This window comes from Miniopterus schreibersii (genome assembly GCF_964146895.1).
Source record: "Miniopterus schreibersii genome assembly, chromosome: 3".
NCBI classification, from domain to species: domain Eukaryota; kingdom Metazoa; phylum Chordata; class Mammalia; order Chiroptera; family Miniopteridae; genus Miniopterus; species Miniopterus schreibersii.
The window spans coordinates 32,246,105-32,264,548 of record NC_138103.1 but is presented as its reverse complement, the minus strand read 5'-3'; the positions used below and the strand labels follow the sequence as shown (position 1 = coordinate 32,264,548).

The window sequence follows — 18,444 nt, the reverse complement described above, 5'->3', positions numbered from 1 at the left end:
AATGTTGTCAGACCCATCATCTCTAAGCTATGTCATTATAATAATACCGATGCGGAGGAAGGCATTTCATCACTGATACAAGCCTCAGAGGTTAGGTTTGTTCCCCTCTCAAACTAATTTTGCAGTTAATTATTTGGTTCATCTGTTATTTACACTTCTTTTTTGTTGTTGTTGATCTTTTTTGTTAAATATATTGGGGTGACACTGGTTGACAAAATTATATAGGTTTCAGGTGCACAATTCTACCACACATCATCTGTTCATTGTATTATGTGCTCACCAAGTCCAGTCTCTGTCCATCACCATTTATCCCCCCATACTCTCCTACACCCCCCCCCCCCAGCAATCACCACACTGCTGTCCGTGTGCCCATGAATTCTTTTTTAATAATATACTCATATGTTTTGCTTTTCCACCCCTTGAAGTATAAGGTCAGACTTTACTATTCACTTTCACTGCTATTTCCAGTGATTTTATCAGACGGCTTAGTTTTTTTTATTTATATCACTTTAACTTCCCTCTTCCTGGTTTTTTAGTGGGTTTTTTCGACTTTTGTTACTTTGCCTTTCTGATTTTACTCTGTTCATGGTATTATTTATTTCCCTTATTGGAACTCCTCTTGTACCTACAGATAAAAGCACATAATTATTTGCCTGTGTCACACAGGATGGTTTTGTCTTCATAGCTGCCTTAAAACAATTTGAGGAAGCAGCCCAATCTCATACGTTACTTTAAAAACCTCTTTCTGTTGATTAGTAATGTATGCAGTGAGTAAGATTTCCCAAGTAATTGTTAAGTGCTTCTAGTAAATCTAAAGCCTTGCTGGTTTGTCATATGTGACTGCTCTTTGGCTTTGGGGTTAGTTTTTTGTAAGCCAGGATTCGTCCTACCTTAAACCTGTTGCCCCTCAGTGGAAAAACCTGAAGTTTTGCAATTTGAAATTCTTTCAGTAGATTCAAGGAGAACTTGGGTTTACATGATTTACGGTCATAACAAAGCTTACAGAATTTAAGCCTGGTTTTAGAGTTGTGTACTAGGGCTTTATGTATATTATGTATTATGGGATGCTCCCATTTGTGTTTTAAAAAAAATAAAAGTACTTTTGAATACATGTTTGCGAATGCATATGAAACCTCAGGACTACTTTTTTAAATTGTTTTGTAAAAATTCTTAAATTACTTCAAAATAACCTTTCTCCTTTCAGAAATGATCCCTTCTTCATACTCTACAGTCTGCTTTCATTCTCAGTAAAATCCATCTTCTTTGTCTTCATGTATTTCTCTTGCCTTTAAGGGGTATAAGCTTAAGTTAAGTATGGTTGAATTCCTGAAAGTTGTTTTTCCATAATTTTAGCTTGTTTGTGATAGGATAAGAATAGTTACTGTTTAAACAGCTGCTGTGGGTAAACTACCAGCACTATAAAGATTTACATGTGAACAGCTTTTAGAGGTTTTACAGAAAAAGGGAAAAGGAATGGTATAGGATTTGAAACTAACATGGCTCTTGCCATAATTTTTAAAGCATATTAAAGAATCAGACATTTAAAGCTGAAAGTAATTTTATAGATCATCGGCTATTGCCTTCATTTTATAAAGGGGACAAATTTTTTTCTCTCTTCTTTTTCCTATTATAGTGACGCTTTTGACATACAATATGGAGTAGTGGTTATTCGCCTAAAAGAGGGTCTGGATATATCTCATCTTCAAGGACAGGGTAAGTCTTTTGAAATAAGTTTTTTATTTTAAAAATAAAAATTACTTTGTTAGATAATTATATATAATTCTTACAAGTCCTTGAATAATTTAAATATTTAACATCTACTGTGTCATGTACTGATTGAATGCCATTTTAAGGTCGTATCTGTTTGGCTCTACCAAAGTTTGTACTAACCTGGATGATGGCTAGTGATTAGAAAATAAAATTCAATCCACATCATAAGTTGAAGAGAAACAAACATTTGTAACGATTATAAATTGGCCAAATTTGTTAAAATATATAATGAATAAAACAGTTGGAGGAAAAAATGTTAATGAGTGCTAAATCATTAGACATTTCATGTTTCTGAAAGTCATGCTCGTATATAGAGGCATAGAAATAGTGAAGAACTGAACTTTGTGATTTCATTTACTCTATCTCCAGAAAAGACCCTATAAATGAGTTTTTAAACCATTTTATTATGAAATAATTATAGAATCACAAGAAGTTGTAAAAAACAATAGAAAGGTCTGTGTACCCTCCTTTTAGTTTTCCCCAATGGTAAGATCTTGTAGAGCTGTAGTTCTTTCCATCACACATGTGTATACTTCTGTGCTATTTATCACATGCTGATTTATGTAACCAGCACCTCAGTCAAGATACAGAACTGTTCCAACACCACAGAGATCTCCTTTGTTCTACCCCTATATAGCTTTCACTACACTTTTCCCCTTTCCCCCATCATGACACCCACCAGTCTCTTCTCTAACATAATTTTCAAAGCATTTAAAAAACCAACCATTTTTTTAAAAGTGAAAATTAAAACCAGTTAAGGTATACTTACTTACAGCTTTTGCCAACTTTTTAAAAACTATGGAAAATTCCATAGCCTCTAATGATTTCCTGGTAGTTTAAAAAATATAAGTTTAAGAAAATTTTCGTACCTAATATTTTACCCTTATCAAGTAATTAACCAAATCATCCAAACTAGCTAAAGCCTAAATAGCTGAGAGACAATAATGAGCTTTTGTCATCTGCTTACGCATTTAAACTGTTTTAATCTTCCCACTCCCCCTACCATTTTAAGGTATTGTACATTCCAAAAAGGAATGCTTTGAGGCCCTTATCCATATGACACAAAGGTATGGCTTGCTGAAAATGCACTTTCTTACTCTGGAATAGGCCTTGCAAATACTATTTTTATTCTCATTTGCTCTTACAGTGATTTAGGTTTAGGATACCTGTTAACTCTGCATCATTTGTAGTGTTCCCTTTCAGCCAAAAATATCATAGTTTGGCTAATAACTTACACAGTTCTGTAATCTACTGAGATTCTGAATGTGATGGGAACTTGGAAACATTTTCATGTGTTTATAATTGTTGTGAAAATTGTTTTGAAACCCGTTATTCATCACTAGGATTTGAAGATGGGGATTTGGTTTAGCGCAGGGTTTAAAAGCGCAGGCTTTGGAGTCAGATCTGCTTTAGAAATCCCAGCCTTTTCTCGGAGCAGTTTCGTAGTCTGGGCAAATGTACTGACACCCAAGGCTGTTTCCTCATCTGTTAAAGCATAATTTCCTCACAGAGTCGTTGAGAAGATTAAAAAGGGGTATGGCCTGTGAAGCCTTTAGCAGTGACAGCAACGAAGCTCCCCCAGTTTCTATGGTTACGTCTCTTAATGCACAAATCAGTGATGAGGATTATGGGCAGATGATCAAGTTCATATTATGGTTGTCTTCATGATAAATGTTTTTATGGTGGAAGTTAAACTGTTTCCCAAATGACAGAAAATGAAGAAATGGTACTTTCACCAGGAGCTCAGGAAAGGACTCTATCCCCTACTTTTGGCTCTATAGTTATGGGTATAATTTTTCAGTGTTGTCTGTCATCTTACACGTATATGAACATTTGTCACATTTTACATTTTTCACATGTGTAAATGACTTTGAGAGTAGAGTTGATTCACATTTCATACATCATTCTTGTGTCTACCAGATTCTTGTGTTCCCTGAATCTCACTCATTACTGGATTCCCCAGCACCTAATTCAGATGTCTGACAGTTTGTGGCTCAAGATATTGAAGCAGTCATTTCAAAACAGATTACAGCATTTGCTTACATCAGAGATCACTTATTATAAACTTATTTTGTAATAAACTTTGCTTGAAATGGTCACTTAATTGATATTGTACCATGATGCCTTCTTTAATGGTTAAAATAAGATTTAGATAATATTTTAAATACTTTCATATTTACAGAAGAATTATTGTCATCACAAGAGAAGTCTCCTGGTGTCAAGGATGTGGTACTAAGTATGGAGTATAGTAAGAAATCAGATTTAGATACTTCCAAACCATCTGGTGAAAAAACTATTACACATAAAGGTAATTTTTACTCAAACAAGAAATTTTATTAACAGTCATGTTTTAATTTGGGGAGAAATGGTTTTATTATATAACATAGCTAATAAAGTAACCTGCTCTCAAATTTGTACTTTTTATTTCTAGTTGCTCGGGTGAAATTTATAGCTTTCAAAAGTATCTACAGAATAATTAATTTTAAGGTATTAAAAGTAGATCACAGAATAGAAACCATGCCAATTAATTATCTAACATGCTCTTGTATGTTTTTATTTATACTTGCTTTAAAGAAAATATTTTAATTTGAAGCATAGGTTAAACCTGAACTTGGAAAGAGACATAATTTTAGAGTAATGTGCATATTATAGCACATAACACTGAAAGGAATGAAGTTTATATAATTAATTAACCTTTTTGGAGGGGGGCAGTAAATCAAGATATTTAAATGCCAGGGTTTTTGTTTTTGTGCTGAGATATTCAGAATATTTTTACCTCTACTGCATCTAAAGTTGTTTAGGTAAAACAATGTAATAAAAACTCAAATGCAATTTTCTTTCTCAGTATAGTCTCTGAAGAAGTGAGCTGTCTGTATTTGGGTGAACTATTCAGCTGTAATTACAGACATGATACCCTTGGTAGCTCATGTGTTTTAAGCCACTAAAAGATTTCCAGATCTCATAAGACTCTCAAATAATTTCATCCACAAATCTATATGTCATGTTTATGAGAATAAAGAGGGATGACTTCCAAATCTTACTCTCCCACCCTCACTCTCCTACCTCTGTTCAGTCTAGTATCTCCATCTGTCCTATACTCAGTTGACATACAACAACAAAAATCTGCACTGTAAATCATCGAACCATATCATGCTTTTGATTCCTGTAAAATAATTACCATTCTTTTTCTGAAATGGATAATATTGGACAGTTCTTTTCTCTGAAAATTGATCTTTTCTAGATTATCTAGAAGCATTACTGTTTTTTATTTCTTTCCTCCTTTTTTGCTTAGAGTAATGGTAGTTGAGCTTAGTTGAGACCCATTTTTCCTTTCAGTTCTTTGCTGGCTTGATTATAATTTTTTTCTGTTTCACCTCAAAACTCTGTAAGCTGAATGTGACAGCATTGTTCTTATGTTCCTGCACTTATGTTTAGCTTATGGTCCACATTCTCCCATTCCCGCTTACTTTTCTTTTGTCCTTTCTCTTGCCTGAAACAAATCCTTTTCTGTACTGAATCTGCTGGGAATTAGTAGATAAAACTATGATGGGAGGGGAAGAAGTAATATTTATCAAGCATCTCCTTTGTGCCTCCCACAATTTAGATGTTATCCATACATTAGCTCATTAATGTGAGTCACAATCTTATGAATCATCATCTTTATGAAGTAGGAAACTGGGTCCGTACATTTCTATTTATCTTTTTTATTGTGAAAATATAAATACTTTCAATTTAGTTTAAATCAGAGTGTCAATATTTCCTTGACATTTCTGAGCTCTTTGAAATGAATATACAAAGTCCATAGTTATGTTTGTGTTTTTTATCTTCGAAGGCAGATAATATCAAATATCTATAGGAACAATAATATTTAATACTAAAAAATTAAATGTAATAATTGAAATGTTTCTTGTTCCATAACAGGCATAAGAAATTAGCATTCAAAAACAGCATTAATATTTTTGTATTTCTTTTTTACCAATTGTTTCCAAAATTAGCATAGAAGCCACAGAAAAGTTTATACAGTTTTTAATTTATAAACATTCTGGTATAGTTTTTATATAGTAATAGGTACTTGGTATTTCTGCCTTGATTACTGAGGCATACAGTATACAAAGGAACAAAAAGAGCACCCTTTTAATACTGATTCTGTGTTGAGCACGGAGCTAAGTGCATTAATGTTTCCAATATAACAGCCTTAAGAGGTAGGTGCTGCTCATCCTTGTACAGCTGAGGAAAGTGAGGCGCTAGGTCACAGCCGGAAGAGGGGTTAGCTGTGACACGGAATGCCGGGAGTCCAGGCCAAGGGCCCGCTGCAGTGTATCTCCCCTGTCCGAGTTGGAAGTTTTATATGCCTTAAGTAATGCAAGCTTATATTTAAAAAAAAAAAAAAAAAAAATGAGATTAGGAAAACTGTTAACTCCAGGAAAACGTTATAGATATTTAAATGTAAATGGACCAGTATATGCAGACATACTTGCATATGCATATAATCAACTCCTATGTAACCTGACATTTTATATAAAGCAAGAAACCCCATCTGATCAAATGCCTTAATATTTCAAGTGGTGATTGGTTTTTATAAATACCAAACATCCCTTAAGTGTTTCAAAAATTACTTTCAGTCATCTGCATGGCGATGCAGTGGCATGTTTAAAGTTTATGTGTTATTTGTGATGTTAGTTTTTTAATGTCATATTTCTACTCTATTAGCCATAGTTCCACATCTTGTCAACTGATTTCAAGTATGAAAGTTTAAAGTTTAGCAGAATTTTTAAAGTTTTGGTCAGTTGTACAGGACTAAAACTTAGGGGTGAGTGTTAATCAGTAGCCCCATTGGAGAGGTCTAAAACATGTTTGCTTTTTAAAATCCTGCACACAGTGGAGAAAATATCAGTCTTCAGTCTTGATTGCTTTTCAGACTGTTTCTTCATATTATGTTTTGTTTATAAATGTGCTCTATTTACATATTCATTATTTTATTAACATAAAGGCAATTAACTTATATTTTGTGTTTTTTAAACATAATCTAGATGAGGAAGAGGATGGCAAGACTCCAACTCAACCACTGTTGAAAAAAGGCAGGCATTTTTCATCATTTTATTTTAATCCCTTTTTCATACTGTTAACTCTTTAACTCCAACCTTATTATTTTATTTTTTTACTTTAGTTTTTATTTTCATGGTGAGGTGATGTTACAGTTATTTATTAAATGCAGATTAGAAAAATTATTATTAGTCAAAGAGTTAAATCATCCCAAGAAAAGGTGTTATATCAAAGAGAATTATTTTAAATCATCATAGCATTTCTAAAATATTCAAACCCTGAAAGTCAGTATTTTTTTTATTTAAACTGCATGGTTTAGATGATAAGTAGAGACACTGAAATAGATTTACAGTGTCCACTGCATTCTTTACCATCAGTGCTACCCAGCCAAGTCCTTAATTTTGATACTAATATATTTTTCATTTCAAAAATTACAATATTTCTCACAGTCCTGCTGCGTTTGGGAGATACAGTCATGTCAGCGTACATGAATTTTATGAGAAGGAGATAGAGGTGAGAGTTATGGAGCAGTGTGGTTTGGTAGCCATATTACTTCATCATGCAAAATCATTCGTCATGTTTGCGTACACTGTGGCAGCATGAAAAGTGAATGATAGACATTCTGCCAAAGGGATCAGATTTTCTCCTATGGATTTCTGCTCTTAAAAATTTGGTCTAGGAGTTTCATAATAGTCATTTGCTTACTCACAGAGCCAGTGTTGAATTTTTTTTTTTTTTTAATTTCCTGGGAATATAAACAGGAACTCCCTGGTATACTGTATATTGCTCTTTGGACTTAGCATATGGATGCCCTTCCAGGGAGTTCCCACCATCTTTCTGTGGTTCAGAGAAAGATGTGGTGGTTATATGGCTTTAGAATTGGGTGTCACATACTAAGGGGACAAATGCTAGGAAAAATGAGGGAGCTTTTCCTTAGACTAAGGTTTCGCTGTGATAATTGTAAGATTGTGTTGGTATGTCTTCCACTTCTGTCTTTCATTTTATAGATAACATTTTATTTAAAAAAAATTTTTGAACTTTAAATTATTTAGAAACCAGATTACAAGAGAAATATATTCATACAATAGGCATAAACTTTTAAAACAGCTTCTGAAAAATCAAAATCCAGCAGTCAATCGTAATTTTCTTGGTGTTTGTGATTCTTTCATTCAGAATGCTTCAAAATATTGGAAATTAGGCAAGATAATTTGGATGAGTTTAGCTATTGTGAAGAGTTATCTGTAACCATCTTAAAAGTATGTTTAAATTATAAACAACTGAAAGTTTATGATGGATGCCATATACTACTATCTGCATTATTAACATTTGAACATATAGAAGTTAGGAAACTATATGAACTCAGCAAAATGGACTTTAATATTTAGCTCCCTTACATCTTATTTCTCTGCTTAATCCTTTAGAATCCAAAGGCCCTGCTGTGCCTTTAAATGTAGCTGACCAAAAGCTTCTTGAAGCTAGTACACAGTTTCAGAAAAAACAAGGAAAGAATACTATTGATGTTTGGTGGCTTTTTGATGATGGAGGTAAGGTGGTTAATATATTTAACAGTTTTAAATTTACTGAAGTTGTAGGAATAGTACTAAGAATTGGCATGTTCCTCACCCATAGACCCCATTCCAGTTTTGCCGACATTCCCAAAAGCAACAGGATTAATTTCAGAATCAGCTGTTACACTTAGTTGTCCTATCTCTTCATTGTCCTTCAGTTTGGGAGTTGTTAAGGTCCTTCCTTGAGCTTCATGACCTTAACATTTAAAAAAATATTACAGACCAAATATTTTGTAGATTGTCACTGAATCTGGAGTGCTGTTTGATGTTTCATCATAATTACTTTCAAGTTATGTATTGTTAGAAATACAGGTGATGCTGTGCTCTTCTGTCTATGTCACATCTGGCGGCACATGATGTTGCTTTTTCTCATCACTGGTGAAGTTCGCTTTGACTATGGAGTAAGGTGGTTTTCACCAGGTTTATACACTGAAGAGTTACAGTTTTCCCCTTTTATAATTACATGTATTTAGGGAATGAGGAGTTAATCTTTGAGACTATTAAATTTACCAGTGTTACTGCAACTTTTACCACCATCTTTAGCATCCATCGATATTTCTGCCTGAATTGTGGTGTGTTTGTGGTTGCCAGATGATGATTTTCCAATCCTGTTATTTCTTCCTTATTTATTATTTTGGTATTTTACTATAAGAGCTTTCTCTTTATTTCTATGTATGTGGACTCATGGATTTCTATTTTATTCAGTGCAATATGATTTGCCATTCTCATTATTTGTTTTGATATTCAAATTGTCCCTGATTTCCGATTTAGTCTGACTTCTGTGTCCATGTCATAACCCAACCATTCTTTTTTTTTTTAAAATACATTTTTCATTGATTTCAGAGAGAGGAACGGAGAGGGGGAGAGAGATAGAAACATCAATGATGAGAGTCACTGATCGGCTGCCTCCTGCACGCCTACTGGGGATTGAGCCTGAAACCCAGACATAACATCCTGACCGGGAATTGCACCATGACCTCTTGGGTTCATAAGTCAAAGCTCAACCACTGAGCCATGCCAGGCATGACTCAACCATTCTTTTTTTCTAATACAGTAAGATGCTCCAGGCTCAGTTTTGTACTTTCCTATACCAGCCGTTGAACCACCCTTTATCCAAGGAACCCTGATTCCTTTTAGTGGAGAGTGGTATTGAGAAACAAAGAACAGGGCATTAGATATGCTCGCTGGTCTTATGGTGTCACTGCTCCCAGGCCCTCAGTGGACATAGGAAACACACATACACGTCTGTATGAGCGCATATAGACTGAAACCAATTCCAGTCTAACACTGCAGGGTTCAGTCCGCTTTTCCCTCTCCCTCTTTTTGTTCCTCATTTCAGTGAGAAGTGTTGCTCCTGTTGGCTTCAGTGAATATTCTTATTTCCTCACTTCCTGTACGTGGCTAATCTCCCAACTCTGCCCAGCTACCATCCCATTTCACTGACTTCCTCACATGGTCCCTGCCTCCATTGGGCCTGCCTCCTAGCTCAGCCCGCCTTACTGCTTTATGACTGAATCGAGGAAGGACAGAAAGAAAAATTTTGTTTTATATTGAGTTGTTGTAAACATGTTTTTAGAGGCTAAGTTGAATTAAAAATTTTTAATTAACAAATCAGCACTTAGTATATGATTTGTTATATTTTTATGATTCAGGTTTGACCTTATTGATACCTTACCTTCTGACTACCAAGAAAAAGTGGAAAGACTGTAAGATCAGAGTATTCATTGGTGGAAAAATAAACCGAATAGACCATGACCGGAGAGCGTAAGTCTACTTTAAATTGAAGGGCATTTGACTAGTAGTACTTTATTATTACTATACAGATTTGCTAGGATAAACATTAGGCAATCAATCCATAAAATGCCAGTCATATTGCTCTGTTCTATACTGACGCTGAAAATCCTCAAATAAAACCTCTTTAATTTTAGTCTTTAAGTTATAGATACTTAGTTTTACTGATATGTAATATTTTTCAATATATTGACATTTTAGAAAGTATTAATATTGATTGTATTAAAGTGTTAAGGAGCTTTTTTTTTTTAATCAGGAGAATATACACAAAAATTACATGTTCATACATGGGGTACGTTTTGTAGGCTCTGGACAGCAGGAATGCAGGATGCCACTGTCACCCATTCCCATGCCTATGTTGTCACAGTTCTGGTTTCAGTGCTTCTCTAAGTGCCTTTGTGGTGTCTCTGGTTTGCACATTGCTCCCAGTTTCGGGGTTGGAAAACAGAGCTTTATCATATGATTCCTCTGCCCAAAATACTTTATAACATTTTCCTGTTACATACTATAGAAAGTCTATGCTAAATGTGGCAATCAGGGTCCTTTACAACCTATCCTCCTGTTCCCTATTTTTATCTCCTGGTCCCCCCAATATGCCTTACACTTCAGTTTGCATTTCTGCACTTGCTCTAAACATACGTATGATTTCAGACTTTTACTCCTTTACTTACTCTTCAATCTCTCTCCTATTAAATAGCTCTTTACTTCTCTGTAAAAATACTCCATTCTAAAGCTTAGGACGGTTGTCACCTTCTTCATAACGCCTTCCCTAGTATTTCCCTCTGCCGTCCTCCACTAGTTGCTACATTTCCTTCCTGAATCACGATATACTCGATACCACTCATTACCTTCAGGGTTTATGTTATGTTTATTTTGTTACCTGAGATTTGAGGTTTGTGGGCCCTTAACAGACACATAGCAGGCACTTAGGAGATTTCTACTGGAATTCAACTAGGTGTTGGTGTTTATTCATTTCAGATAGTGAATTATGCAAGAAGCAGTAAAAATGACTTAAAAGTTAAACCTGTTGCTCATCTGTTTTCTAACATCTTAATTTAGAAAACTCATTTTAATAAAAATGAAATCCTGTTTTGTTAATTGCTTTTCCTGCTGTATGTTTCAACTTTTCTATTGTTGCCCCTAAGGTTTCATTGGCAACTATGCCTCCAAAAGGGTATTTATTGAAAAATTGGAGGCTGTTGGAGCTCCTTTCCATGCCTGTGCAAGCCCATCCCCTGCACCCCTACACCCTCCAAAATACTGTGAACTTAATCTACTATCAGTAATAACTTGCATTTGGTCCAAAAAGTCATATTTGGGCCTTTTGAGGTATGCATTCAGCATTGATGAAAGAATAATCCAAAAATAATTAAACAAATAACTATTTACTAGTTTTTACTAACATCCTTATGCTTAATATAATTCCACTAAAATTAAAAAATACTAGTTGTATTCAAATTTCATTATTAATGTATTTCACTGTCCATTACTGGATACTAAGGAGAGATTCAGAGAAAGTAAAAGAATATAACAGAAGCCTCTACTCAGAATTTTTGACATCTACTTTGTGAATGTACAGTGTGAATTAATTCAGATGGGCTTGTTTAGCATGTGATAGATATTTTTCCTATAAATCATGCTTTTCAGGTACTCAGATTCAGTCCTAAATAGAAAAGAAATACTTATATATGGCCTTCAGTGCTATTCAGTATCTCAGTGCTATTCATTTTTGTTTTAGGATGGCTACTTTGCTTAGCAAGTTCCGGATAGACTTCTCTGATATAATGGTCCTAGGAGATATTAATACTAAACCAAAGAAAGAAAAGTAAGTTATTAAATAAATTACTTTGTACAAATTTCTGATACTTTTGGATAACGTACTCAGACACCGCAGTAATAGATTATTTCACTTAAACTAAGTTTAAGTTCCCCGCACCAAGCAATTCTCAGACACAAGCAGGGTATCCAAGAATTCAACTCAATTAGGACACTATCTACCCAGAGATAGAATCAAATGACACAGGTAAAGGCTCAGCCTCACAGAACTGCCCTCCACTTCAGATTCTAGTCACAAGCCCAGGTTGTTGCCTGTACTTCCAACAGACTGGCTATAACTCAGAGGTTCACATGACCCCCTCTTCACTTTCAATTTACTAGAATGGCTCACAGAACTCAAGAAAATCCATTTACTTACTAGATTACTGATTTATTACAAAGGAAATTAAAGGATATGAATCAATAATCAGATGAAGAGATACATAGAGCGAGGTCCCCAACACAGGAGCTTCTGGCCTTGTGGAGCTTGGGGCCCAGCAAGGTGGCACCTGGAACCATTCTGGTCTCCAGAAAAGAAAGAAAAGGACCAATGAGCTGCCCTCCCCAGTTTTTATGGAGGCTTCATTACAGTCATGATAGGCTAAGTCACTGGTCATGGGCAATTATTCTCAATCTCCAGCACCTTCCTATTTCCAGGAGGTTGGGGGTGGGGACAACTGAAAGATCCAGACCTCCAATCACAAGGTGGGTTCTCCTGACAACCAGCCCCTACCCTTGGGTGGGATCCAAAAGTCATCTCATTAACTTAAAAAAGCAAAACAAAAAACACCTTTATTACTCTTAATACTTTGGAAATTACAAGAATTTTGGGAGCTGTGAACTGGGAACTGTAGATGAAGACCAAATATGAATCACAATATTCCAATACTGAAAAATGTTTTTCACATTCATAGAGAATTAGAATGCTTTTCATGTTCTTTTAATATCTTTTGTCCTATTAAGTAGTATTTGGATCTAGAGATTAATTCTGCATCTTCTTAAATGTTTAGTATCTGCCCTTCCATCCCTTCAAAATGTTCTAGTACCTTTTCTTATACTATTATTTAGTGGTACTTGAACTGGGAACACCTATCAGTGTTTTTAATAAAATAATAAAACAATTTGACTTAATTGCTCAAAGGGATCATTCTGGCACTGTGGTGAAAATTTATTTAGGTTGGGGGGTGGGTATAGGAACAGGGGTGGATAAGAGAGATCAGAGTAGTTAGAGTACAGAGGGGAACACAAGAGATGGAAAACACTAACTTCTTAAGTTATAATTTTGTGTTTAAGATCTTACTGTTAAGAAAGTAATTCAAAATAAGGTTAAATGTCATTGTTCTTTCTATTTTTTAAAAGCATTATAGCTTTTGATGAAATGATTGAGCCGTACAGACTTCATGAAGATGATAAAGAACAAGATATTGCAGATAAAATGAAAGAAGATGAACCATGGCGAATAACAGATAATGAGCTTGAACTTTATAAGACCAAGGTATTCTTTCTCTTCTGCTTACTTTTCATTAACCTTCCCTGTGATTTTTAAAAAATATTTGAGGCATAAAAGTAAATATCAAGAATTGCAATGTGTTATGGGGGGACCAGTTGTGTAAATTAAATCTACTTTAAATTGGATTTATATGTGGGCATTGTGAAGAACTGATTTAAGTTATGGAACCGATTTTTATTATACCCAAATTGATTTTGGTTTCTTTTTGTCTACTTATACTTTTATGAACCATGATGAATTCCAATTTTCAAATGGTCTAGGAATGACTTTGTATTGTTTCATTTCAGACATACCGGCAGATTAGGCTAAATGAATTATTAAAGGAACATTCAAGCACAGCTAATATCATTGTCATGTAAGTAATACCTGTGCTAAGATTTTTCTTAGGTATTCATTTTATGATAATGCAATTAGGATTAATTTTGATGCCAAATGCATATCTATTTAACACCCATAATGACTTAGTAGTTATAAAGAGGAAAAAAACCAAACTTTTTAAAATACACTTTGCTTTAAGCATATAGAGAAATCATTTAAGGTAGGAGGAAAGAAAAATCTTAAGCTTATAGGAATCTAAGGAATTCTTTATCATATTAATTTTGGAATTTTTTCTTTATCCTTGTTCCCATCTTTTAAATTTTCTTAGCTTTGGGAACACTGTAGCGTAGCCATCAAGCATGGGGGGGTATGATGGCCTGGTTAAAATTTGGACCCCAGGCTTCTTCCACATAGAAATAAAGTTGCTTGGAGGATTAAACTGAAAACGTGGTTCCTGTCTGAGTCCCACCCAAGTTCCGCTGCATAGGCTTTACATACAGACACATTGCCCTTGCAGTGAATATAGCTCACTCTGGCTTTCCTTCCACTAAACCAGGTTAGCTAGATAGTACTTGAATCCCAATTTTCTCAGTCCTGGAGCCTGGGTCTTAAATAGGTAAGGAAAGCTCCAGCCTTCAAAAAAATGCCAAATGATTGAGTAAAGTAACACCAAAGGATGGTGCTTTTGATTAACAATGATCATTAAATACACCAGGAAAGTTTGTTTTCCTGATGATCAGATATCTGTATGGAAGATGCTAAAGCACAGAAATCTAGAAACTGTATAGAGCAGCTGGTCACTGCTACTACCTATAAATAGAAGTGAAAGCACAGAGAAATGGAAAGATAAAAATTAATATCTAGAAATAATTATGTTTGAATTTATTTATGTATAGTTTCCACTTTCTAAATTCAGATGGAAACATCCTTTTCTCTTAAAAGAATTCTGTATTTATTGAAGAAGGGGGAATTTGGGGCTTAATGTTAGATACCAGATGTGTTATGCTATTCTTAGGAAGAAGTTTTAACTTTTTTATTCAAACAAAGAAAATAAGAATAGTGTTATGGTAGTGTAATAGTTGCTATACTATACGCAGAATTTCCATTTCCCCATGCTTAAAAATATTCTGTAATTATAGAAATTTTTAGTTACTATATTGTGACATAACCTAATTTTTATTTTCATTTTATTCTTCTCAACTTAAATGCATTGCTGAATTTCCTTTCTCTTTATGGTACCAGGAGTCTCCCAGTAGCACGAAAAGGTGCTGTGTCCAGTGCTCTCTACATGGCATGGTTAGAAGCTCTGTCTGAGGACCTACCGCCAATTCTCCTAGTCCGTGGGAACCATCAGAGTGTCCTTACATTCTATTCTTAAACCTTCTACACAGTGGACAGCCCTTCAGATGGTACTTCATTGCCTAGTGAAGTAATTGAAATCTTCAGTGACACGTTAACATCACTATGGCGAACTGTGACTTTTCTTTCACTATTTCATTAATTTGAAAGCACACAGGGAAGTTGTTCCATTGACATGTGATGGAGACTTCAGTTTTAGTAATGTATCTCAGTTTTAATGATGATTCCTTGTTGTTGGACTAAAGCTCACGAGAGTAAAGTTTTCCTTTGCTACTTGAATAGCAATAAAAGTGTGTTATTTTTTGATTGATGAAAGGAATACAAAAAGCCTTTAGCCTTGAGGTGCCTTCTGAAAATAACCAAATTTCATCCATATATCCTCTTTTATAAATTTGTAGAATGTCAAACTTTGCCTTCAGCTGTTATTTTTATTTCTAGTCTCTACCACCTTAAAATAAAACGGACACTGCTTTTCTTCTTCCATTGAACAGTTAGTGTTGAGTACTGTATGTTTTCGATTATTTTTGTAAAGGTATAGGTTAGATATTAAAGGTGAGAGCTAGGGAAAGTTAATGAAAAAAAAAATGGGAACCAAAATGTGACCCCAAGTTTAGGTTTGTATGAGTCAGTACAAATGTAGACCTAGGGGGAAGAGTCCCAGTAAACCATTTTTGTTTTGTTTTGTTTTGTTTTTTAACTTCTAAGTGGCTTTTATTTGTATCTTTATTCAATTATTATTGAAATGTTAGGGAAGGTTAAAAATTTATCCAATACTTCTATATACCGCTGAAAATTAGATATTGTCATTCTTCAGACAGAATTTCTCAAGATCATTTGTAGTTAAGAGAAATTTGTCGTCCTAATTTAGAGTTTTCTTCAAATCTGAGGGACTTTTAAGAAATGCTAACAATTTTTTCTGGAGGAAAATCATTGCCATTTCATAGAATATTTCAATAAACACTACATGGAATTTCACTATACAGTCCTTCGTAAATCATTAAAATAATGTTTCATCAAATGGTTAAATGGACCACTGGTTTCTAGTGAAATGTTTTTAGGCTTAATTCATTCAAACTTCAAGTACACGTAGTCTTAATTAATATACTCAGGTTTGAACAGATTATTCTGAACATTTAAATTTAATCCATTCTTAATACTTTAAAACTTTTGGGTTAAGAAAAACTGCCAGTTTGTGCTTTTGAAATGTCTGTTTTGACATCACAGTCTACTAGTACAAATATGACAGTGCATATGTACTGTTACTAAAAGCTTTATATACAATTATTAATGTGAAGTTTTCATTTTTTATTCAAGGAAGGATTTCCTAAAAACATTTCAAGGGATCTATATCTACATATCTGTATGTGTGTGTGTATATGTATATGCATACACAGATGCAATATGTGTATATATATATAACATGTTGCTGGTTTTTTCATTTTAAGTGATCAAGATTCATTAGATTAAAATTTTTTGTTTTAGTAAACAAGTTCAAAATTAGATTGAAAGAGACAGGCTTCTTGGAGAACAAAGGTGATTATTTGAAGGGCATGTAATTCACACAGTTATCATTCAGTTAGAAAATGGAGAACTTTTCATCTAAAGTACTCTTAAGTGGATTCAGTGGCAAAGAATTTATGCCAGTTTTAATGAATCTCGATAGAAAGCTATAAAATTACTACTGTTGTCAATAATGCAGTATTTTTGCTGCATGAACATGAACTAAGTTAATATAAAAATGGAGATCTGATAATAATTTTGAATTAGAATGTTTAGAAAAAGAAATAATTGTTTTTTCCAAAATATTTTTTTCCTATGTTATAACTCATAGCATTGTTCCATTTATGGCAGGTTTTGTAGCGTCTGGGGGTAAAGATGGTAGAAATGTCATATTATTCAGTAAACTATTTATGTTTGAATTTTTAAAATGGATAATAGGGCATGAACTGAGTGCTGCTATCTTGAAATGTGCACAGGTACACTTACTTTTTTTTTCCTTCAAGTTTTTCCCATTCAGGAAAACATCATTGTGCTCTGTACTGCAGGAACCAAATGTCATGCATCATACATATGTGTATAAAGTACATACAATATATCTAAATATGCATAATGGGGGGAGGGTAATATTGTCTGTGAAATAATGTAAGAAGCTTTTCACTTTAATTAAAAAAAAAAAAAAAAGCATTTACTTTTAATTAACACTAGACACCAGGTCAAAAATTTCAAGGTTATTGTAGTGCTCTAATAAAGTTCAATAATTAATTCTTAGAGATGCTAGCTAGTGTTGAAGCTATTCCACTCTATTTTATTTATACTGAATTTGATTATTTTAATACCAATTTTTTTTTTTAGTTCTAATCATTGGTGATAACTTGGAAACAAATAAATTATGCAAAGGCGTTTGTCCATTCATTATTCCTATAGGTAAAAATTCAGTGGGTTTAGAGAGAATGGTGGTGTTAAGCTGATTATTAATGGTTAATTAAATCAAATATTTATTTGTGACATTATTTCATTTGTATTTTAGGTTTTCTTTTACATTCTTTTTATATGCTTTCTGATATTACATATTTTTAAAGACTATGGAAATAATTTAAAGATTTGAGCTCTGGTGGATGTTTACTAAGTTTGCAAACGTAATATTTTGATAATACTGTATTATAACTGTCACAAAAATGCTTTTCTAATGTTTTAACATTGAGTATTGCAGTTGCTGCTTTGTACAGAGGTTACTGCAATAAAGGAAGTGGATTCATTAAAACTATTTGATGTCTACTCATATTTTATTTGTTTTATAAATCGATGTCAACTTTGTGACAACCTCATTTATAGAGCTCTTATTGAGGTCTGAGGGTTTTTTTTAGCAATTTTACAGTTTATTTTATATGTCAGAATCAAAGGAGAAGATAAAAACGTTACATGAAATCCATTGGTGATAGATTAGGGACGAGGGAGAAAAAAGCAAAGCTGGGAAATCTCTGGGATTGGGTAAAAAGTAAAATGTAGACACGTACTTCTTTTACATTGGTGGGTACAGGATAGTTAACACTCGACAATTAACATGATAATGTTAGACAACAATTAACAAGGTTTATGTTAGATATTAAAGGTGAAGAGACTTGTGGTCTCTTCTCTGGTGCAGTGATTGTGCCCTGAGGAGTCTGGAAAAAGGATATTACCCTGACATTCCAAAGGTATGTTATCGTAGATGCAAAAAGACAATAGACAGGCTCAGTTAAGGTAAAGGTTGACCTTTTTCGGGGAAGATAA

General features: G+C 33.9%; 1 protein-coding gene across 1 annotated transcript in view; it reads left to right on the top strand.

Moving 5' to 3' along the window:
- The window catches only part of SLC12A2 (solute carrier family 12 member 2), an 84,226-nt gene extending 66,288 nt beyond the window's left edge, over positions 1–17,938 (top strand). Inside the window, exons 19-27 of the mRNA XM_081131142.1 lie at positions 1,634–1,713; positions 3,953–4,078; positions 6,801–6,848; positions 8,235–8,357; positions 10,034–10,145; positions 11,911–11,997; positions 13,347–13,482; positions 13,785–13,852; positions 15,058–17,938. Coding sequence (XP_080987268.1) covers positions 1,634–1,713; positions 3,953–4,078; positions 6,801–6,848; positions 8,235–8,357; positions 10,034–10,145; positions 11,911–11,997; positions 13,347–13,482; positions 13,785–13,852; positions 15,058–15,193 — 916 coding nt within the window. The 3' untranslated portion in view covers positions 15,194–17,938. The remainder of the gene's footprint in view (positions 1–1,633; positions 1,714–3,952; positions 4,079–6,800; positions 6,849–8,234; positions 8,358–10,033; positions 10,146–11,910; positions 11,998–13,346; positions 13,483–13,784; positions 13,853–15,057) is intronic.
- The last annotated feature ends 506 nt before the right edge of the window (positions 17,939–18,444 follow it).